Here is a 24567-nt window from a genome sequence, read left to right as displayed (position 1 = left end):
AAAATCATCATATGGTATTATGCCATCTATGTTGTTAATCAAAAGTTTAATCTATACAAATAGTAGTTGTGTAAAGCAACATATTTCATTCTAAATATATATGGATCATCCAGTGTATTACCATATAAAAGGCCATTAACAATGATCAAAATGTATTGTTTATCCAGGAATGCTCTAATGGTTCAAAGCAAGTAAAGGGCTTTCTCATACTCAGGCACTAGGGACCTTAGCTTGATGATAAACTTAGAAACAGATAGAAGAAATATGGTGTATCCTATACCTAGTAGATTGGTTATACCTAGTATTTTGATAAGCAGAAGACTGTCTGCTTTCATTACAGTTCTTATGGAGGGCCCAGTTCCACAGTTGTGAGTTAGAGTTAACTCTGAGTTAAAAGTTAGTTCATTTTCGATGAGTTAACTCAGAGTAAAATCTTAACACGGAACTGTGGAACTGGACCCTCGGCCCGGTTTCATAGACTGAGTATCAAAGTTATCCCTAAGGATAGAATTACTCAATCTGGGTGACAACCACCATAGTAACAATGAGAAACCATGGTTATAACTGACAAATGTTCCCAGGGACTATTTTTTTTCCATACGGGTATCTATGAAACCCAGCCCAGGTGTATAGGCATCGCCAAGTACACGCATCATCAAAAATAAGCTAACGCCATCTGGTGGTACACAGGGCTTGCACATTGATCTGCGAGTGAAAAGGTTGAGATACCTCAACGGATTTTTACCTTATTGACAGTAGAAGTTACAGTACCGGCGGGGTGGTTTAAAGCGTCCGTTTCTCTAACCGGGAACGTGTAGGAATTCGGGTTGAATACCGGAGCCTTCGGGGCTTCTGTGGTTGATTTCGGTGGCATAGTAGTCGTCTGTTTAGTTGCGATTGGAGGCGGAGGATGCGTCGATACCGGAGGAAGCGTTACGATTGTAGTCCTCGGAGCGAGCGTCGTTGTCACGACCGTCGAAACGTCAATCACAACGGTTGCCGTGGAAGTTTGGGATGGGTTTCCGCTATCAGTTGCGTCGATCGTACACTGAAACAAATTCGACTTTACTTTTCGAAGTTACGAATGAGTGTGTGTAGTGTGGGTGCCCAGACCTACTACTACTACTAGCATTTGCTTCAATGGGTTCCAACATTATGTATAAATTCTTTCAATCTCTTCATGATGATGCAAACAGTTACAATCATTCTCATTAACCCCTTCAGTGCAGACTAATCAATACCCAAAAATGCTGGAGATAATTTGAAAATTAAAAATTCCACCCCGGTGTGTTGTATAATACAGCTTTAGTGTGTGTACACCGCAGTGCGATGTATCGAAGGTTAAAAGAAGGTGATGAATCGATGGAGTTGTCAAGAGTTTGAAATGGTTTAAAAAGTGACCATGAATAGCGAGCTTTAGAATAATGAAATTCATAGGTTAACAATGTTTACTTTGAATTAAATTCAGCGCAATGAATTGGTTAAAAGTCTTGAAACAAATTTGCACAAAAAACAAAACTTACAGTGAATCTATTAACAGTTCGAACGGTGACTTTTTTGACAAGATAAACTGTACCGTCAGTCGGATGTATATAAAAGTTATCTCTTCCATTGTTACAGCTTCTGATCGAGTACGTAATGTTATCCTGAAATGGTACCAAATATCGACAGCAATTAGCAAAAATCGATAAATATTATTGAATGCAGAAAGCATATTTCAACAAAATTACTCACCCCATCAAGGTCAGTAGCGGTAACTTTCGTGAGAACCGTTCCCGGTGGTTCGGTGTCGTTGACTCGAGCGCTGTACAGGGTCTGAACGAACTGAGGAGGATTCGCGTTTCGTACGACGTTAACCGTACAAATTCCGTAACCGATATTCGTCGGGTAAACCGTGTCATAAGCCGCGATCCTCAGCTGAAAAGATTTCCAAAGATGTTCTGAGATCAAGTTTTATCATTCGATACGTTTGGCTTTGTGTCCAGTAATTCTTGACACATATTTTTAGTGTTGTATTCAAAAAGCTCATTGATAAAACACTACATCCACATTATGGTATCTAATCTATAGAGAATCCCACGCTACTAACGAAAGTAAGATAAATTCCGAAAATGTTTCCTTGAGCTATTATCTTAACCAATGTTTTGACTATACTCTAATAGTCATCTTCAGGAATAATCACTATTCCTGAAGATAGTAGTCATCAGTAACATTCTCTATAGATTATTGTACTCAAATACTTACTGAATACGTTAACTGCCTGGTGACGTCTGTTTGCAGATCGCGCACAACACGAATAATTCCGGTGTTACGATCAATGCTGAAGAATATTTGAGCCTGGTTATCGCCCACAAGTTCATAAACAATCAGTCCCTGAAACATACAAAAAAAAACAGTATGTCACGATGCACCACATCAAGTAGATAAAGTATCACATCTAGCAGGGATGCTTCATGAGTGTCTGCTGTTCAGGTTAGTTGTGTGGTATTCAGTTTTTACAGAGTTTTTGAGAGGCATAGTGACATATGCTCGTCTCGTCAATCCAGGGTTCGAATCCTGGAGGCGACAGAATCTCTTGGTCGAAGGTTCTTCTCTGATCTCTCTCCAATTAGGTGGGAAAAAGAAACATCAATAACGCCAATTATGCCTTGTGCGGTGCTGAGAGGGTGGAGGAAGGAAAAAGTATATAGTTTTTACAAACAATATTCTTCAATACGTTCCAATGCCTCAATGGTTCACATTTGCATTACAGTACATCGTTTTGATTGCAGTGTGCGATGTCTGAGTAGTTGAACCAGAAACACCAACACACGATAACCGCCAATCAGCGACAATGAGCAGATCACATGACTGATCAAAATCACTGCCATTTTGATATCATCATGTGAAACTATAATCAATTTTCTCAGCGCTAGTGGTGCTGTAGGTTTGTTTCTTGTTATGCTGTGTACAATAAGGGGAAACTAAACATCAAAATCCATAAACACAGAATATGTTTCATGTTTGGATGTTTGTCTTACTGTGCTTAGACCGAATATACCAGACAACACTTGATTGAACTAACCTTACGATCTAAATCAGTTGCAAGAAGTCCATTACAAACTTGAGTTTGTAGACCGGTTTTTTCGTTGATGTTGCTGCCCGTAGTTGATGGTGAGAATGTAGGCTTATTCAAGTCATGTTGAATATTGACGGTCAGTATAGCATTACCACTACGTCCTCTTGAATCCGTAGCAGTGACTGTCAACTAAAATCAAACATATACATATTAGGGGTTGGATAAAACACATTTGTGGTTAGGTATATATATATATACATATATATGTATATATATATATATATATATATATATATATATATATATATATATATATATATATATATATATATATATATATATATATATAACCGGGTATTAAGGCAAGCTAAAGACTTAAACTGGGTGGCCACTATTATTTAACTTTCTCCTGAAATGCACGTTGTTTTTCCTGACTGATCTGCTAAATTCAATCGACCAACACAGTCGAATATGTAAGACATAGATAGGAACTGTTTAAGTTTATGCACAATCTAGCAATCTCAACAAATATCCCCAACTTTTCCCTGATTTTTAGCCTTTTTTTACAAAATTCCCTGACTTTTTCTTTTAAAAAGAAAAACTCTTTTTCCCTGATTTCCAGGGATGTGGCCACCCTGTTGAATATATGGCAACTATTTACAAAGTCATTGTCCCAAGTCTGGTTTAGAATCTAAATACATACCAAGCACTGATTCGGAAGACCTGTCAGCAAGTTTTTGTTTATAACTTGTCCTGAGACGGGGTCGATCTGGAAATGACCAACGCAATTACCGGGACTCGCCCCAGAAATATTATACGTGACCTTATCCTAGAAATGATAAACAGAATGTTACAAAACACCGATACAAATACTGAATAAGAAGAACTTTTGTTCAAAAACTTCACAAGTTGATGATACATACCCCTTTGTCCGAATCGGTTGCCCTGATCGTTTCTATCGGGGTGCCGACTGGAATCGTGTCATTTACAGAAGAGATATAAGAAGTTGAAGGCGTAAAGACTGGTTGATGTAAGTTACGATTCACGTTGATGTTGACATTGGTGAACCCGCAATTATCAGGATGAGCCGGATCGCATGCTTTCACTCGAAGCTGAAAAGAAAACAGTTGCAGATTAACATCTCATGATATGTAGAGAGGTCGGCATTACTGCTTTAGATAATATCTATCATATCTAACTGTCATATCTTAAGAATATTAAGTTGATGATTGAAGATAACTTAACCACTCATCAGGTTTGGTGATGAATGCTGGATCGGGTTTTTGTCTATACCTGATAAGATCCCATCCTCAGATTATCATTGCGAACGTCGTTAGCGACTCTGATTTCGCCGGTGGATGGAGTAATGTTGAAGAACGATGGTCCGGGATAATTTCCGACTATCGAATAGCGTACGTTGCTCTGAAATTTCAAAGAACAAATATTGAACATCCGCTGCCTATTTTGACGAGAATATTAGAATATCGGGATGTTTTTCTAGATCTTTCCTGGAAAGTAGCAGTACCCTTAAAGCATTTTGTGTAGTGAGGATTTTGCCCTAAAGAATGCCCTTTTTAGAATGTCTTTTTCCCTGAAAAATGAACTGCCCTGCTTTCGAACGGTCACCGTATATATTTTGAAGTAACAGATTATCAACTATTTACCAGCTATGAGAGCCATACTTACTCCTACATCATTGTCGATAGCAGTAACTCTTTCAACCAGTTCATTCAAAGGTTTATCTTCGTTAATCGTGACATTGTATGGATTCCTACCAAAGTCTGGTGTGAACTTATCGCCAGTGATAGTAAAACAAACTTGCGCGGTAGCAGTTTTTGCTGGATTTCCAGAGTCCGTTGCCATGACAGAAAACTGCAAATAGAAAATCATGTTTTGGTCAGTGCCAAATTGGCAAAACTCCTTTCGCAGAAAAATGATATTTCGTATCAACCAAATCACTTGAAAGCGTACTTACAGCCAAGCTTTGAACATTTGCTCCGGCGAGTTTTTTCAGTAGATAAATTTCCCCGGTATTCGGATTGATGAAGAAATAATCTGAAGCAGGTGGATTACTGACGATGCTATACCTGATCACTTGACCCTAAAAAATATCAGCAGGCAGAACCTATCAGAATTAATTACCTACCATTTAGTATATGTAAAGAACTGCCAAACCTCTGGAAGTGTTATCAGTAACAATAATTGAAATGTTTTGCATGAAAATTTCATGAAAATATCCAAGACAATGATCGGAATTAATTGATAATCGAGGAAGACCCTCGGAACACCTTTTTTTCCATTCCTGTACATATCTAACAAATCAGATCAGTATTCTTCAAAACAGAAGAATAACAAGTATGGAAAATCAGGTTCAAGATAATACACAAATTTTGAATAGAATACCTGCTATTCAACCATGTAAAATCTATCTTTCTTATACATACCGTGTCCAGATCAGTAGCTTTAACGGTAATATATTTCTTTCCAACCGGATCAGAATCAGCAATCGTTCCTAGGCTATTCGGACAGTAAGATGTCGGAGTAAACATCGGTGCATTTACGTTTCTATTCACTTTGATCGTCAGTTTTGAATAGGCAGTTTTTCGTGGATCGCCTCCGTCTTGACACCTGATTCTTATCTATTCAAGAGGAAACCATAATAAGCTATCAGACAGAGTGACCACTTTTATCTTTTTACTTGCTTTGTCCCTGACTATTCCCTTGTTTTTCCCTGACTGGATCTGCTAAGAATCCAATCAATTAACATAGTCAAATACATACATAAGACATAGATGGAAACTGTTTGCTTTCATGCATGATCTTGCAATCTCAACAAATTTCCCTGACTTTTTACTGATCTCTAGCTTTTTTTCTACAAAATTCCCCGACTATTCACTGACTATTGTGGCCGTCCTGTCAGAGCCAATATCTCTATACGAATTCATTACTAAAACTGAAGAAATTCAATAAATACTTACCACGTAATCAGTCGCAGTGTCCGTTGCCAAATTGACACCAGGTTTCAACATAACATCAAAGTCTTTTGTCGCCTTTAGTGAGAAAAACACTGGGCCACGATCGTCACCAATTACTGAGCACGTCACCACATTATATGGACTCTGAAATGATTGAATAATGGACTGCTACTAATTGATTGAAATAATTCAAAGATTAGATGAAGAATCAAAGAAATAACAAAAGATTTACAAAATTAACAAAACAATGTCATTCAAGATTTCCAACGCGATGAAGTGATTTGTGGAAAATCCGAATTCCGAAACTTTTGAAAATTGAGAACACAATAACTTACTTTAGTATCGCCATCAGTTACAGGGAATTGGAAGAATGATTGTGAAGCCGGCTGAGTCGGTAGAATATCTCGAGTGTACTCAGTCTGAGTAAAAGTCGGACCGAATTGATTGCGATCGACGGTTATCGTTACGCGCACATTCGTCGGCGTGACCTTGTTTCCGCCATCGTAACCTTGAACATCAAACTGAAAAAAACAAAAACAAATTAAAACATTGGATTATTGGAAAAAGATTTCCGCGAGTTTAAGAAATAAATCGAGTGATATTCCGAAAACAATCCACCCCCATTTTAATCAAACTAGATTTCCATATAAATCCAGTGAGATTTCGAGAACAATCAAACCCACTTGATCCGAATGAAACTTCGATCAAATCCGGTCGACTACACTGCCCCGATGCATTATCGCGAAATGAATGAATCTGATCTCGATCAAGTGAGCTAGACAAGTATTACGTACAGTAAATGTATTCGGTGTTGCGGGTTCGTTGAGAGGTTTTTTCAGGTAGACTTCGCCGGTGTTTTCATCAATGCGTAGATATTGCTGTACGTTCACGTTCTGCTTGATGAAACGATACTTCACGACGTTGTACGGGGCCTGTACAAATAGAAAGAACAATTCATCATGCGTGAGCTAAAAACTAAAATATCCAATATATCTATCACTAATGTCTATCTATTTTTGTCTGGGATCGATTTTTTAAAGGATATTTTTCTTAATCTTTTGAATGCATCCCAATTTGGTCATAATACGATAAGTGAAACTGTGCAGTCTGAATAACCACTGTTAGAAAGTCTTTCCTAACTCATTTGAATCAGAGAAAAGAGACTATTTTATGAACTAAATCAATTTTAACAATATGTTTCCATGCCATGCTATTTGTTAATAATTCAAAAATAGTTTTTCCCATTTCAACGTGAGAAAATTAAGACTTTTTGGCAATCCTTCAATAAAGTGTTAAATGGATATGAAAACAATGGTTTATTCAGACTGCACAGTTTCATTGGTTGTATTAAGACCAGTAAGAGGTATGTGTTCAAAAGAATAAGCGAAATATCGATCCCAGACAAAAATAAATAGATTTTTAGAACAAATTGATTTCATCACTCACGATTCGATCGACATCCGTAGCATTCACATTGACAATCGGCAATTCTAGAGAATGACTTTCGAATATATTCCGTTGAATGTTTCCGTGAGTAAATCGAGGCGTGTTCAAATTCCTGTCGATTGTTAAAGCAATCAAGGTCGTCGAGGAAAGTCTCGGACTGCCGCCATCTTGAACTCGAACGCGAATCTGAAACGGTTGGAAAAATTTCGATGTTTGAAAGGATGTGCACATCGACTCACACAGAATCACTAGGTTACGACGAATATCAATGTTATTTTAACCGTTTTAAGAAATGTATCAGACCTGGTATGATTTGTCCGTATCAGGGTTTGCATCTCGTTTAACCCTCGGTATATTGAGGGCAGCTCTTAACGTAACGTCGCACGGAGCATCCACAGTAAATACCTCTGGAGCCGGAGGATCGCCGATCATGTCACAGGTGAGAGTATTGAATGGAGCCTGTAATCAAATCAGAAATTTATGCCAAATTCATTCCAAATTATATAACTTTCCATCCAGTTTTATAACAGGGCTGCATACCCCTGAAGTGCTATCAATAATAAATTGAATTTTTTTCAGTAACATTTCATTGAAATAAGAAAATGTTCAAATTAATCAGTAATCAACAGTAAGACCCTTAGGACAACACTTTTCATCTTTCTTTACACATCAAACAAATAAACTCAGTATTCTCTGGATGAAATAGTACCAAAAGGCACCTATGTTATAAATCAGGATTCTTCAAAAGTGGGTAGAATTTTTATTAAAAACGAAAAGGAATGAGGCTTTGGTTTTATGTTCTTAGAACGAGTTTCTACAAACTTTTAACCCAGATTATTTCTCTGGTATCTCATTCAAATAATGCACTCGTCGAGTATGATTTAACAGTAGATACCAGTCGATTACTAATACTTACAAGAGTATCGAGATCGGTTGGATTCAGGTTAAAAACGACTGTATTATTGGGGGTGGTTTCCAGAATCGTTTTCTTATAGTCGAGAGCGGAAAATTTCGGCGCACGGTTTCGCACGACATTGATCGTAACCACCTGTGGAGTACATTGCGGTGGGCTTCCGCCATCGCATGCTTCAACTGTTATCTATATTAGGAAAAAAAAGAATCGAAAAAAACTGATGAGTTCGAGACAAAAATAGGTCTTTTATTTTCATCTTGAAATAGGGATTGACCCAATAGGGATTTGCTTTTTATTTGATTGGTTGATTTCGTTTACTACAACTGCCAGGAGCGAACGAGGGAATTTGATTTTGAAATCGGAAATCGAAGTACAGATAAAGTAGTTAGCAAAAATTGGTCTTTAGTGGCAAGGCATATCAATATTTCTGCTAGCTCAGCTATTGCTGATGGCAAAGCTGTGGTAGCTAGTGAGAATCCCGCTCTACCTCAATGGTCTAAGGCAGGGTCTAGTATACCAGTATGTCTACTAGCCCAGCAAGGATGCATGCTTCTGGAGGATGAATCTGGTTTCAGCATCCAAGGTTTTTTGTGTATAGAATGAGTATCCAATTATATAGTATTTCTTACCCTAAACTGAGGAGACGTGAGACCGGTTTGAGATCGTCGCAGATATATAACACCTTGCTTATTGATCGTGCTGATATAAAATAGATTTTGATTAGCAGAGTTTGATGCTAGTCGGTACGTTACATCTCCGAACGGCACCTGAAACAGTAACAACCGAAGAATTTATTTCAAATACTCTCAGCTACATTCAACCTTGTAAATATGAGATATCAAAGATGAATTTTTTGAATTCTTTTAAAATGTAGGGGTTAACTCCTATCAACCCATAGCTATGAAGCAGGCATTCATGTTCATAATTGTTTTCATTTGATTTTATGATCTATGAAATCCTGGAATATTCATTAAAGATTATTCTATTCACAAACAAACCTGTGTATCTCTGTCAGTAGCCGTTACATTCAGAACCGATGTTTGTAGCGGGTGAATTTCGAGGATTTGTACAGAGTACAGTCCAGCTGGGTTGAATATGGGACTGTTGAAATTGCCTTCGATTGATAGATCTACAATTGCTTCACTACTGCACGGAGGTGTACCGTCATCTGTTGCTTTCACGCGTAGCTAGAAACGAAGAATGTTTTTTGAAAAGGAGATTTGATCAAGAACAGGCACAGATCGAGGTGCTTTCTGTGCTAGCTCTATGCCTATGCTTTGCCCAATTTTCACATCTAAAATGGGCTAGGTCATGTACATCATACAATGGATTTTTATCAGCTGCCATAAAAATCTATAATGACTAATGGCAAAAGATATGAAATATGATATAATGATACAAAATGTACCTTGAAGCCCATTTTTCCTGTGTTCAACAAACTCTGGGCGACAGTTATATTTCCCAGTGCATCGATTCTGAACAGGTTTTCAGCTCCAGCATCACCAATCAGCGCGTATGTAATCTTACCCGTACCAAGCGTCTGCAATATCATAATCAGACAAATAATCAATTTAAAATCTAATAGATAATCTCAAATCAGTGATAGAATTTTCATAATCCTTCCAGTGCTTCTATACTGCAGTTTTCAAACAAATTTCAAACAATCCCAAGCACTTTAAGGGTAATTAGTCAGTACAGAAAGGGTTAACTTACATTAACATCAGGGTCAGTAGCCGACACTTGCGCAGCACGTTGTCCAACTAAGATATTCATCGGGATACTCTGTTTGTAAGGCGTATTCTGGAAAACTGGGCATTTATCATTACGAATCACGGTGATGTAGACTGTAGCTTCATCAGGAGCCGTCAATGGGTTCAAAGCTTTATCTCTTACACCAGCGGTTACCTGAAAAAATACATACACAATACACCCTTTTCTTACATACAGCACTGGACTCAGTTTAGATGATACCAGTTGTCACATAAGAACTTTTGCCAAAATTGAAATTTTTCATCAGCCCCTGGTACCCTATGGAGTTGAAGTAGTTCATTTAGAATGTTAGATCTTGCTTGGAAGGTTTATATCTCTAAACTAGGAGCTTACTACTTTGAGGTAAGATTCAAATCAAGTTATCTTTCATATTCGATGCGGGACAGGAAACTCAGACTTACAACGTAATTCTTGACCGATGGGTTTGTAGTTAATGATTTTTTCACCATAACCTGTCCTTGTTCATTCACCATAAAGAATGGATTTGCAACTGCATCTCCAGTCATAAAGAAATACAGATCCTTAAACGGAGACTACAATGAGATGAATAGAGTTGACAATTCTTTACGGATATAAGAGCACTTTGAATCAACAATGGTCGCCAATATTATCAGATTTTTTACCTTGGTATCGGAATCAGTGGCGAGCAATGTTTCGATCGGAACACCGAAAGCTTGCGTGTCTGGTATCGTAACGTTGTAGATCTTTTTCGTCCAAGATGGCGTGAAGAAATTGCGTTTGACTAGAATATCGATGGTAGTATAGTTAGTAAGCGCAGGCTGTCCACTATCCGTAGCACGCACTCTTAACTACAATAGAACATGAAAATATCAGAAACTGGAAAAAAAACATGAAAACCGGACATGAAACTTATTAAAATGCAGGGGCAGACACAGAGGACAATTTTGACGAACTTGCCACATCCCAAAAGTGCACTTTCATGGCCACAAAGGCAGTATTAGGGTACTTACTGCACTGAAATCCACCAATCATCTTTGTTGACAAAATGAAAAAGGTCACTCAAAATGATGGACTTGCAGAAGTCTTACAAGTCCCTCTGGATCTGCCCTTGTATTCTCTTTGTTCAATAGATGTAATATCTACAACATCTGTAATGATTCACAAACTTACGGTATACTTCTCATCCATTCCTGTCGCGAGACTTTGTATGACAGTTACAGCACCGGTCACAGGATTTAGAGCGAAAAATATTGGAGCTGGCACATCCCCGATTAGTTCAACTCTAGTTGTATTAAACGGCGCCTGCAAGCAGAATGCATTTTTCATAACAGCTCATATCACAAAGAGATGAAAAATTAGAAATAGATTTTTCGAAGATTTTGTTATGCAATATATTAGAATGGTAGATTAACTATAGCACCCACCGGATCGATATCGTACGCGATAACGGATGTGACCGGTACGTTCAGGGCTTGGTTTTCAGGCACAGTAGTGGTAGCTGTTGGCTGGAACATCGGCGCATTCTGATTACGGATAACATTGATCGTAACTCGCGCTTTCGGGTTCGCGCATTTCGCAGGCGATCCTTTATCGCAAGCATCGACATCGAACTATAAAATTCAAAGCAGTATCGGGAAATATGGAATAGCAATTTAGAATGATATTGGCTCGCTTATAACGAATAAAACACAAAAACTTTTTTCTATGAAATGTTTAAAAACGGTCGTTCTTGGTAGTCAAAATTGACTTACCTGGTATTGCAGTGGCGTACTACCGAGCAATGACTGTTTTAAATAAATTCCACCGCTGCCAGCATTCACGCCGAATATTGCATCGTTTGAGGTATATTCGATAGTATTCCAAGGTGCCTACAATACAAATGAATATCATCGAATGAGCACTACGTCGAAGTTTTAGTAAAATTTCTTTTTTGAATTTCAGTCGATTTTCTAGATTTCAATGAGTAAATTCTATAAATCCGGTGACATACGGCTGGATCATCGTCAGTAGCTCCCACTGAAACAAACTGAACACCGACCGGGTGCAATTCATTGATCGTATGGATGAGGTTCAGCGACCGAGTCGAAAAAACGGGCGCAACAAGATTTCTATCGACGATCAAAGTGAGCACAGCCTGAGCAGTCAAAGGAGGAACGCCGCCATCTCTAGCCTCGATCCTTAACTGTAAAGTAGCAATGAGAATCTATCAGCATGCCATCATAAACTAGATAAAACTTGCTTTAAGCTTAGATGATCGAAGTCAGTTGAACATAAGTTTACGGGTACTACTCACTCTGTAAATGGTCTCGGTGCCGGTAAGGGCTTGCGCAACCCGCACGTCTCCGGATGTAGAGATGTTGAAGAACTGCGCAGCGTTATCATCCCCAATCGCGTAGAATCTAACCGTTCCAAAAGGTACGTGACGCTACAAGAAATTTGTATTTGATCATAACGAAATATATGTGATGTATGGGAGAAAGAATCAGGCGATGTTGTTTGATTCAGGTTTCAGTTATTTTCTCAGTCTTATGTTTTATTGAACATTATACATGTCAGGTATTGTGCTGATCATCAGTGTGTATTTCTAGTTTGAAATTCACAAAAAATAAGCCAAGGGCAAAGTTCTCAACAATCTGAAATTTTTTTTGGATTTCCAGAACAATCGAGCCCGCTTTATCCAAACTGGAATACGAACAAATCCGGACAATATTTTTACAGCCCACTACCGTGCTCCAATGTATTATCATGAAATGATGATGCAATCATATTAGAGATTGATATTTCCTTGAGGTCTCCAATAATATCGGATGAAAGAACATAATGTTGAATACGTACTGTGAGATCGGCGTCGGTAGCAGTGACCGTCATGATCGGAGAATTGGGAGCGACATCGCGATTGATCCGTCTACTTGTCCCGGGTGGAACGTTTGTAATAACCGGCGCGGCCAAATTGCGTACGACGTCAATTGCTACATTCGCTTGGATAGGATTGATTTTCGGTTGAGGAAGACCGAGATCTTGCGTGACGACATTGAACTAAAACGAAGACAAGATATTTAGATATGAACGCTTTGAATTTGAACATTGCTAGATAAGATGAGACCAGCACAACAGCAATAAGATATACGTTAGTTGCTCATCTATAGACCACACAGACAAGCTTTCCAATTTATCTATTTTACTATGCTTTACTATGAGCCAATCACAGACAATCTCATTTTGATGCCTGGCCTTACTTGGCTATAAACCAATTTGGAAAGCAGGACCTCAAATTAGTCAGTGTAAACAATCAAGCAGCCTATCGACTGATATAGCTCTGCTGTGTTTTGTTAACTTTTTTACGTTATTCATTGAATGGCCCCAACAAGGACAATTAAGGGATGAAATCCAAGTATATCTGTGACTTAGTAGCTGTTAGCGTATGGAACATCTATACTAAATTTGGTTACAAAACAATAAACACTGTAAGACTGAAAATTGAAGAATTGCAATTACAGATCCCCATGTTCCACAGCTTACCGTATATCTGACATTAGACTTCACATCATACAAGACGGCTGCTTTCTGCGTTATCCAACCAGTTACCGGATCAACAGTGAAATACTGTCTTCCTAACGCTGACGCTGCATCTTGACTCATACTGTAGCGAACTTCATTTCCTGGACTCTGCAAAATACATCGAACAAAACCTCAATAATAGGATATTAAAACACATTTGCTCATCAAAGCTTTTGATTAAAATCATTTTCGTTTTCTCTGTTATAGTTTTATGACGTAAAGGCAATGAGCATATCATTTCGTACGGATTTTAGGTTGAATAAATTATCATTTTTCATTGATTAAGCATTAATTTCCAAAGTGTCTCATGTACTTACAATTTGATCGGGATCCGTCGCGACAACTTGGACGATTTTGTCCGTGATGTTGTCCGTTTCTATGATCCTACCGGTGTAGAATGTTCGTTGCCACTGCGGAGGCTGCGCATTACGCAACACGTTCACGATGACAAAAGCAGTATTCCCGTTGGTAGGCGGCGCTCCGTTATCGCGACTGTTAACGGTGAACTGGAACCGGTTGGTCGTCGTACCGCTTAAGGGTTGTTCGAGAAAAATGCGGCCGTCATCCGGATTGATGGAGAATAGCGGCGTTGCCGGAGGTGCTATCCCGTATATAACTTCATCCTAGGACATAAAATGAATCATCGGGGCATAAACATTTTCTGAATCTGAATGTAGTACACTGACCGGAACCAATTCCGGCATGTGGTCAGCAGGGCACAGGGTTACTATACAGGGCTAGCAACAGCAGCGCCTTGCTCGGAAGGTTCCAAGGTGCTGCAACAGTGGTGTCGTCTAGGTTGTTCCATTCAACCGAATTTTTAACAAAGTAAGAGTTTCTGTATTTTTCAGTATCATTGAACAACTGAATATCGGGTATCTACGGTAAAACATCATTCTCACTTCGAGTATATCTAAAACAGATTGTTCTTAATTCTCATAGTGCAAAAAAGTAATTGAAATACTTACGTTATCAGGGTCGGTAGCCGAGACATTGAGCAGATATGATTTCAGCGGTTGAGTTTCGGGTATGGTTATCTCGAAAATGTTCTTTGTGTATTGAGGTCCCCCGGTGTTTCGAGTTACAGTGACCAGCACAGTGCATGTAGTCGGGTTGTTGGGATAAGACGAATCGTATGTCGACACCAGCAACTGTGAACGAATAGAATAGATACCGCAACCGGGTACATCAAATATTATACATAGATTTATATCGAAGAGTTCTCTGAGAAAATGAGTAGCGATAGTTTTCGAAGACTGGGACCAGTTTCAAATTTTTAAGGTTTCAAAAAATTTGTATACTTCAGCTGCAACTGTGGAACTGGATTCAAAAAACTTTTGACAGTAAATTATTAGGAATAAGTCAATTGAATGGGGTACCTTATATTGAAGAGTGCGTTCTGTGTCAGTTTTCAGGTCTCGAGCAATGCGAATTTCACCAGTTTGAGCTGTTTTTGTGGAAATGTTGAAGAACTGCCCCGCCGGATAACTGCCCACTAACTTATACTCAACTGTACCCTGAAATTCATCAATCGTGCGAGTGAGTTTTTCCGATAGATATTCAACACAAAATTTTCTGGACGCTCGATGAAATATACCTTCAAGTCGCTGTCAGTAGCACGGACAGTACGAATCGGCGAACCAACCAGTGATGATTGTTGAATCGTAAACTGGTCATTCGGGATTGCGCAAGTCGGTTTAAATTTATCGTGCGTAATCCTTACAATTGCAACAGCGTACGAAGTTCTGCTCTTTGGGTCGGCCGCGGAAATAACCAACTAACAAAGATGATAAAAACAATTTAAATTTGTCGCCATTTTCCCGGCTGCATGGCTATGCAGTATTATGATCATAGTAAGCATTCGTCTGGAAAACAGGGACCAAAATAGAAAGATACTATAAAAAGATGCTGATTTAAAAAATACGCACCCTATACAGATCCTGAGCGGCAAGTACAGGCTTAGTCGTCGTCAAGCGTCCTGTATTCGGATGAATATAGAAATACTGCATTCCATCTGAAGTGCTATTAATGAGCCTATATGTCACTGTATCCTGAAAGTTTTTACGAAACAAATAGGTCTTAAACGCAAGCTGAGACAAGTAAACATTAATCCCTTTTTTCAAAATTATTAATCCAGCACTCTTGCATTAATGTATCAGTGTACTTCACAAAAAGTTTTAGATGGGCGGCCACCCCTTTTATTTTCACATCCATCCCTCTGAAAATCAGCCATGATGTCATACGCTTAACAATGAATGTGGCCCCTTAAAAGAATAAAATAAAAGGGAATGTATACTCAAAAGTACATACTCCAGTATCTTGATCAGTGGCAGTTATATTAACAACTTCCTCCCCGGCTGGATGGCTATCCGGTATTGTGACGTCGTAGTTAGCATTGGGTTGGAAAACAGGGGCAAAAATGTTTCTCGTAACTGTAATGAAGGCATCTGCATATGCCTTGTTATTAGGATGGTTCAAATCATAGCCCTCCAATCGCAACTGAAATAGCAATCAAAACAACACAATTACTAATAACTCAAATCAGTTATTTGAAGTTATGAAATTCTTAAAACAAAATTTTGTTACCCTGTACGTTCCTAGATAAAGTGCATCGTCTCTCAAGGATTTTCTGACGGTTATTTCTCCAGTGACTGGATTCAAATTGAAGAAGCTCGGTCCCGGATAATCTCCTATCACGCCGTACCTTATCACAGCCTAGAAAATGATCATGAACATTTTGATAAGCCTGTCTGTCTCACTGCAAATGTGGTTACCAGTGCTTCTCAACAAAATAAAATATATTATCATATACGTTCAAGTGCCAGGACATCCACTAGGGATGTAAAAAGCCTTCATAGGTTTGTTCTGGCTCATTTCATCTCCATTATGTAAATTATCTTTAGAAAATAGATATTACTGGTACTATCATTGTTCTATAAAAACAGTTACTTTAAGATTGGACTGATGATTGAAGAGGCTCACTGTGCTAGAGCATTACGAACAGAATTTGGATGAGCTTTCTTAAAAAAAGGTCATTTCATCATCTCCAAAATGTTATCTTTTTCTTTTAATTTCATTCACTGATAATTGATATTTAACCTTTATAGGGCTTCTAATCATCGAGTCATGTACATATTCAACATCACTCTACTTATCAAGAAGTCAAATCTCAAGTCACATAAATCTTCTATGTTTGTTATCATTTGTCAATTCAATACCGATTAGAATCTCCCATTTATCACTTACATTTGTGTCCCTATCGGTAACTCTAACAGTTAAGGCCGGCGTATTAACTGGAGTTCCTTCGCCGATTGTTGTGTTGTACTGCGCTTGAGAGAATTGTGGTTTAAACAAGTCTCTCGTTACGGTGACGATGACTTGAATGTTTGCTGTACGTTTGGCGGGTGTACCGGAATCAGTCGCAGACACCGACAGCTATGAAGTGGATAGATTGAATGGATAGAACAATGACACATCACCGAGCAAATTACAACTTTGAGATGCCGTATCATCCCGGTAATTCCAAAATTCTACGGAAAATCCACTGGGGCGTTAACCCCTAAAGGAGCGTTTGCCCAGGATAATACGGCATACGTCGATCTACGTACTGTATATGTTTGGTCTTTGCCCGGGTCATCAGTTAGCGGTTGACGAACACGAATTGCCCCGCTGATCGGATCCGCTATAAAGTAGTTCGGACCTTTGCCAACTCCCGTCAAAGCATACCTGACCGGTGTCTGAAATTTAACAAAGCGTTATGTATAAATCAATATACGTCACGTGATTTGTAGGGATGGAAGAAGGACGCCATCGCCGTAGGATCTCCTCAAATAAAGCTCATTTCATAACATCGAGTAAATCTCTAAGTGTTTATTTGTTCAGAGCCGTCGGAAGGAATTTTTCAATGGCGAGGCCTATTTCTGAAGGGGGTCTGGGGGCCCTCCCCTAGAAAAATTTTGAAAATTCAATCGCCGGAGATGCGTTTTGGGGCCATTTCAATGTCTCATTCACAGAAGCATGAGAAGCCGTAAGCCAACCACCTAGTACAGAGAGAACGACGAGCTGCAACGCGATACAGCGTGCTTTTGAAAAAATTTTGTTAAGCAAAAAAGTGGGGCGGCTTTGGCTGCCCCTGCCACCCCTGTTCCGAAGGCCCTGTTGTTTTTACCCAAACTCAAGAATAAGACCCCACGACAAGTAAGAAACAAGACATGGTGGAGATCCAAGATGGATGGTAGCTTCGAAATTGTGATTTAACTTGATTGTGAAGTTTCCAGCATAAGATCAAGCAAAATTCACAACAATGGGATTTCACCCTAACAAATAGTTGGTATATCATACATTCAAGTCCCCGCAATCTACCATCATTTTACAAGTCGGACGTTTCAATAAATTTCCAACAACTTACATTTTCGGGATCGTTTGCGGAGACACCTATGATCCAATCACCGGGCGGCTTCGTTTCTGGAATCGTCACACGTAGCGGGCCCGTTGCGTTTAACACCGGGTCGAGTAAGTTGCGGTTTACGGTTATCGCCAACGTCGTAGTCGCTGTTTTCGCCGGTGTGCCGCCATCTTTGGCAAGTATTCTCATCTAGAATCAGAATGACTCGATACATCGGATTCGATTCATTAAGTGGGGAAAAGATTTACAGCAGGTTTAAATTCATTCAAACGTACGGACAACTAGGCATTAACTATACATAAACCTAGAAATATTTACATCTGGGGACATTTCTACATCATAGACATAGAAAAAATTTGGTATCAGATTTTTTCCAAAGGATGAAAGAATTTAAATCTATGAAAGTAAAATCTGCGCTTATTTTAAGGTACCGTGTATAGATTCGCGGTATCTGCTTGAAGCGCGTTCAAGTTGCTGACTGAAACTGCACCGTTTGGAGCCATATTGAAAAAGCTCAACACATTACCATCGCCGAGCACGCTTAATGTGACGTCTTTGTAAGGTGACTGAAATATAGAAATCATAATTTCAAAACACCTCGAGCAAAATCATGGAATACTGGCGCTGAAATATTCCTTTATGTTTTCATGAATGAAATCGAAAGACGCGGAGGTACTCAAGAAATTATTAGGTGCTAATCTATGGCTCAAACCATATCCATCTACATTATTATAGCACAAGTATCATGCTTACCTGTAGATCATCGTCCCGAGCGACGATATCAAAGAATTTGCTACCCTGTTGCTGATTGTATGGTATAGTTTTCTGATACGGTATACCGACAAAGTACGGCGCTCTAGTGTTCTTGGCTATATTCACATTGACGGGCACATTGAGTTGAGAAACCCTCGAAGGAGTTCCTAGATCGTAGGCTTGGATGTTAAACTGTAATGATTAACATACAAAGAAGATAGAAGAAGGCACAGCTTGACCAAAGAGAATGATTTTAGGTTGTCTAGTAAAGCTGGTCCCATTTGTAATGAATCACAATGTAGCAATCTCTGAATGTAGCACCATAGGCCCAGACCTAAACTTTTTTGGCTAATTAATAATTATCAAAACAGCTTTAATTTTCAGTTTTAAAGTCTAATATAATCAGGGCCTACGTTCATTACCTCTTGTTGTTTTTCTTTGTGTCTTAAAGTGATATCAAAATGATACATGTATTTCATATTCTATATTTTCAGGGTCACAACTTATAGAATTTTGGCTTCGCCCCAGACAGCAAAAGACCAAGTAGGAAAGGTTGGCCATGGCCTAATCTATCTACCACAGGAGATCGATTCGACTACCGGTAAGTAAGTAAAGAAACAGAGTTCTAAGGTGTTCAATTTCGTAAAAGCAAATTAGTTACTTACCGAGAGTGGTGTCGCGGAATTTTGTAAAGACATTTTTGCTGAGATAACACCGGCAATTTCATCGACTTCAAAATACGTCTGTACAGCTGGATTATTGGCACCAACAATTCGATAGCGGACGACATTATATGGCGACTGTAAAATCAAAGCAATTGAGAGTAGAATTATTTGTATATCCACACGAAAAAGCTTATACATATACATTGGTGAAACACTATGTCCGTGTTTTGACAATAGATTGAGAATCTCACTCTAATATAACGAGAAAGATGAAGTCCAAAAATTTCCTTTTACCTAATGATTTATTGATTTGACTAGATTCATCGTCGATTCAATAAATTATCAGCTCAAAGGAAACTTTTCGGATCCCATCTTATTTGTTATATTAGTGCGGGATTCTCTATATAAAAAGCTTACATTTTTGTCAGCATCAGTAGCAAACACCCGAGCGAGTTCTACTCCGAGCGGCTGAGTTTCGAGAAGTTGGAGATTGATCGGTGAAGTCGAATTGAAAACCGGCGCTTTCAAATTGCGATTGACGGTAATGTATATATTCCTCATGTCCTGGAGTCTCGGAGAGCCACCATCCCTCACACGAGCTATCAACTATAAAAACATATGAAAGTTATATACTAAATCTTTTGAATCACAGGGTGGCCACTTTCCACAAATTTATCCCTGATTTTTTCAAGATTTTTCTCATTCCCTGATTTTTTTCAGGTTTTTATCAGTCAGTGGCCACCCTGAATTATATCACATATTGGCATTTCCATAAACAGGGGCCGGTTTCACAAAGCGTAATTAACCCTTAATTATGATTAAATCACTAATCATGATTAAACTATCATGATTTAATCAAGTTAGGTGTTTCACAAAACGTAATTAACTTTAATTATAATTAAGTTAATTACAAAATTTAATTCTCCTCTAGAGTGTAATTAAACCATTTAATCATCATTAGTTTATTATTAAAAACAAAAAACTGCAGATATTATTCATGGAATTTGGTGTTTATTAATTGACGACGGCAATTCCTACACTTATTCAGTTTTTCAGATTGTTTGGCTCAAATAATTTGGATTTTTTGCCTTTTGTAAAAAAGGGCATGTCAATATAAATTCTATTGATTTATTTTCAAACGTCCTATGTTTTTGTCAGCACGACCACCACATACTTAGAAGTATTGAATTAATTGATTTTGTCCATACATATGATAGATTTCTGTCAGTAGAGTACATATCTATGGAGTTAGTGTTAAAAAGTGCTAATCACTGCTCGGAAATAAACCCCATTTACGAGGATTTTATTTTGCTGACTGGAGGTGAGTTTCTATTTAAAAACTTTTGAGACATCTTGCTAAGTTTTTCCACTGGTTCCTGAGACCTTTCAGCGCAATCTTTAACTCCCAAAGGAGTGAATTTCTCTTTTCCTCTAAACAAGGAAGGTTATTTTGCTTGGACAGCAAATGGCTGTCTAAAGTTCCGCCATTTTGATACAGTTAAATTGTAATTAAGTTGCCTAATTATGTAATTAGTTAATTTTGTAATTAAACCCTTTCGTGAAACCGAATTTTAATCGTAATTAACTAATCATGATTAAGGAAATTTAATCATGATTTAGGTCCTAATTATAATTAAAGTTAATTATGCTTTGTGAAACCGGCCCCAGGTGTCTACATGACAATGTAGTTTTCTGAACTGTTCTTATCTAATTCCAACTTAACGTGAAATTCACATCAAAAGGGCAAAATATACTATAAACTATATGCTATATGCTATCAAAAATGTTTTTTTCTAGACTGAAGAAGGGTGGTAGGAATGACCCTAAAATATTTCTAGTGTCTTAGAAAAATTTTCTAGTCTTTCAACAATAGTGGGACTTCATATTCATTGCTTCATCGATATTGTGATCGTACTGATCGTGTTGTATGAGATCTTCATTACCTGTAGATTTGAAGATGGTTCACCGACTAAACTCTTAGTAAGTCGAATGACGCCGGATGTTTGGTCGATGGTAAAATACTGCGTCGCCGGGACATTGCCAATCAAGTCGAATTGAATTACGTTGAATGGGTTTTGTACCTATAAGAAAAGAAGGATTACTGTAGCAGGTAATTTAATTTACGCCTGAAATACCGAAAGTGAGTGTGTGCGTCAACAGCTGCAAATTCTACAATTACTTCGGTCAAGATACATACATGCATGATTTGAACACTTTTTTGTACGGTACGAGAAATCATGATGAAACATGAAATATGCAAAAATGGGAATCAATGTATCAGGGACAGATCTAGAGGCCAGTCTTGAAGGACTTGTCACATCTGAAAACGGAAGTCGTATCTAAAAAGGTATTATCAAGTGTACTCCTGCACCGAGGGGGGCTACTTTTGAACAACTTGTCACATCCTAAAACCGCACTTTGATGCCTAAAAAGGCAATACTAGGTGTACTCCCACACCGAAATGCACCAATTATCTTTGTCGACAAATTGTAACAGGGCGCTCAAAAAAAATTTAAATGGACTTGTTAAAGTCTCACAAATCCTCCTGGATACGCCCCTGTGTATTGCTAAACACGACTGGTCAGATATTGGAGTACCAGGTATAGCTGGACACTCGAAGTATAAAGGATTACCGGGTACTAGAGGAAATGGATGAAATGTCTATGGGCGATACGTACCGCCGTATTAGGATCGGAAGCTGCAAGCGTAGTGATATCTCCGAGAGTTCTGGTTTCGCTGATCGGTAGAGATAAATCTGTCGAAGGATTAAACGACGGCGCGAGATTTCGTATGACGTTAACGATTACGCTGCGAGGAGTAGCGGATAATCCACCTCCATCAACAGCATTGACTGTCATCTGAAATAGATATTCATATTTGAATTTTATCTGAAATGAACCAGTGCAGATTTGTAGTGGCCATAGAGGATAACAATTTAATCAACTGTGATTAGGTCATTGAAATGCTATAGCTAATCTTGATCTTAAAATAGGGATTGACCCTGTTATCTATTTGATTGATAGATTTAGTTTGATTTGTTTTGATTTGATGTTCTGCTTTACAAACCGTCCACACCTGCCGGGAGCGAAACAGGGGGTTTGATTTTGAAATTGGAAATCGAAGTACAGATATAGTAGTGTGATCAGAGTTTTTTCTTTAAATCAAAGTACATAATTGGAAATTTTGGTTCGGGTTCATTCAAACAATCTTCCAACCAGCCTGAACCAGCCTGAACCGACTAATAATTAATCTTAAACTGCTCAAGAGCTCCAGCAAACAAATTCAGGTATTTCAAAAACCCAGATACATTCAACTTCAGAATATTGCGATTGCGATGAACAAATTCTGATGCCTGGAATGGTAAAAGGAACAGAAAATCTATTACCTGATATCTGGTTCCAGTTGTTCCGAGCAACGAGCGTCGCAAGAATATCTGTCCCGTGTTACTATCCAAGAAGAACAAATCCTTGTATGGCGAAGTTGGCGCGAAGCTGTACGTAACCTCGTTATACGGACTCTGCAAATGAATAATTAATCAAACAATTATTAAATTCCATTAAACATTTTGTCAGGCTCCGGTTAATGAATGCTATAGCTCTGACACATACCTTAACGTCCGTATCGGAAGCGAAAACAGTAAGAACCGGGTTGGCGATATCGAAAGTTTCTTTGATTTGTGTCTCATAATTAGTGGTCGTATTGAACACCGGAGATTGGAAGTTTCTCTGAACGGTGACGTCGGTGTAGGTAGTGACTCTACACGGCGGTTTTCCGTTATCAGACACTTGCAGACGGACCTGCAACGCAGACGCATTTCACTAATTGAAAAATTTAAGGAAATCACATCTTGGAATAGTTTCACAGAAAAAGACTTCTCCCTCCTCTCCAATAACACAAGGGCCTAAAGGTACTAAAGTAAAGTCTTCCGTGTTTCGGTGAGTGATCATAACTGATTTTATATTTTGAGACCAAGAAACGTACTACAAGATAGGTGAGTTTCTGACTTAGGAATAAAAATTTCTTTGAATAAGAGAAGGAAAAATCAAGGCCATCAATATTCATCCGATATATAAGCAATTATCCGTCTTTCGCCGAACTAACTTACGTATGGTTTACTGTAAATATCTCATCTCATTACAATCCTATATTTCTTCTTTAAAATGTTGAGATTGGTTCAGGTGGTTCAGTTTAACAACCATGAAACTGATCCTAGGTCACAGTTCCACAGATATGGTACAAAACAGTCTTACCCGGTAAACTAGTTTATCTCCTGGTACAAGATTTCCTTTCACTCTTAATATTCCGCTGGAATCGATTTTGAAATATGTTGTGGCAGTTCCATCACCAATCAACTGGTACTGCAATGTGCCTCCCTAAAATCAAACACTCTCGAATTATAATTTCTGGGCTTCATTTTATTCAAAGCATTTTTACATTCAAATAAAGGGCTCAAATACGATGAAGGCCTATTGGTAGATGACAATTTGACAACTTAATTTCTTAAAGAATCACTGCGAGTTTTATTCATAGATAAATTCAATAATAAATCACTTAATAATTCATAGATAAACTTAATAAATTCATAGTAAATCTCCTTACATCTTGATCTGTGGCTTTCATTTCCTGAGTTACGATCGTTTCGACCTGCGCGTCCTGACGAACAGTCGCGACAAAGTTCGGTTTCGAAAACTGCGGACAGTGCGCATTACGTTTGATGTAGATATGAACTATGGCATTCGCCGTGGCTCTTCTAATCGGCGTTCCTCGATCGGCCAGGGCAACATTGAGCTGTAAAATATATTGATTCCTTTAGTGAAATCTTCTTTTCTCATTATGAAATGAACAAGATTGCAGTGTAATGATAAAGAGAAGTGAAAGTGAAGTTACATGCTCTCACCGGGGATCAAACCCGGGTCTCATACATGGAAAGTAAACATGCTAACCAGTAGACCAATAGAACTATTCCAATTCCAACTTGGCCAATGGTTATACAGCTTGTCCTATATGCATAACACTGCCCTCCCCTTCGGCTTTCGGCTGCCCTCAGGCGATTTATACGATTT

At 38.5% G+C, this 24567-nt stretch overlaps 3 protein-coding genes across 3 annotated transcripts in view; all 3 read right to left on the bottom strand.

Moving 5' to 3' along the window:
- LOC141903479 (protocadherin Fat 4-like) overlaps positions 1 to 5080 on the bottom strand; it is a 29336-nt gene extending 24256 nt beyond the window's left edge. Inside the window, exons 1-10 of the mRNA XM_074791598.1 lie at positions 5034 to 5080; positions 4745 to 4930; positions 4352 to 4480; positions 3982 to 4170; positions 3762 to 3887; positions 3065 to 3247; positions 2245 to 2373; positions 1735 to 1917; positions 1524 to 1646; positions 746 to 1048 (exon numbers count right to left, since the gene is read on the bottom strand). Of these exons, the coding sequence (XP_074647699.1) occupies positions 746 to 1048; positions 1524 to 1646; positions 1735 to 1917; positions 2245 to 2373; positions 3065 to 3247; positions 3762 to 3887; positions 3982 to 4170; positions 4352 to 4480; positions 4745 to 4921 (1542 nt within the window). The 5' untranslated portion in view covers positions 4922 to 4930; positions 5034 to 5080. The remainder of the gene's footprint in view (positions 1 to 745; positions 1049 to 1523; positions 1647 to 1734; positions 1918 to 2244; positions 2374 to 3064; positions 3248 to 3761; positions 3888 to 3981; positions 4171 to 4351; positions 4481 to 4744; positions 4931 to 5033) is intronic.
- A 290-nt stretch (positions 5081 to 5370) lies between these two features.
- On the bottom strand, positions 5371 to 9309 carry LOC141903478 (protocadherin-1-like). Its single transcript, XM_074791597.1, has 10 exons — positions 9304 to 9309; positions 9022 to 9159; positions 8396 to 8578; positions 7783 to 7938; positions 7480 to 7665; positions 6828 to 6965; positions 6369 to 6554; positions 6037 to 6177; positions 5503 to 5697; positions 5371 to 5391 (listed from the first exon to the last, which is right to left on the bottom strand). The coding sequence occupies exons 1-10, from the start codon at positions 9307 to 9309 to the stop codon at positions 5371 to 5373; spliced, it is 1350 nt and encodes a 449-aa protein (XP_074647698.1).
- A 787-nt stretch (positions 9310 to 10096) lies between these two features.
- LOC141903477 (cadherin EGF LAG seven-pass G-type receptor 2-like) lies at positions 10097 to 17326 on the bottom strand. The gene is made up of 19 exons (XM_074791596.1): positions 17290 to 17326; positions 16928 to 17116; positions 16268 to 16396; positions 15992 to 16180; positions 15610 to 15732; positions 15279 to 15458; positions 15061 to 15198; positions 14650 to 14832; positions 13999 to 14304; positions 13643 to 13789; positions 12959 to 13159; positions 12417 to 12548; positions 12114 to 12305; positions 11875 to 11991; positions 11548 to 11733; positions 11294 to 11425; positions 10786 to 10971; positions 10564 to 10695; positions 10097 to 10297 (listed from the first exon to the last, which is right to left on the bottom strand). Exons 5-19 carry the CDS (start codon positions 15688 to 15690, stop codon positions 10097 to 10099), a joined length of 2514 nt encoding a protein of 837 aa, XP_074647697.1. The 5' UTR covers positions 15691 to 15732; positions 15992 to 16180; positions 16268 to 16396; positions 16928 to 17116; positions 17290 to 17326.
- Between the last annotated feature and the right edge of the window lie 7241 nt (positions 17327 to 24567).

Source organism: Tubulanus polymorphus, chromosome 4 (genome assembly GCF_964204645.1).
Source record: "Tubulanus polymorphus chromosome 4, tnTubPoly1.2, whole genome shotgun sequence".
NCBI classification, from domain to species: domain Eukaryota; kingdom Metazoa; phylum Nemertea; class Palaeonemertea; order Tubulaniformes; family Tubulanidae; genus Tubulanus; species Tubulanus polymorphus.
This window is presented reverse-complemented; position numbering and strand designations above follow the sequence as displayed.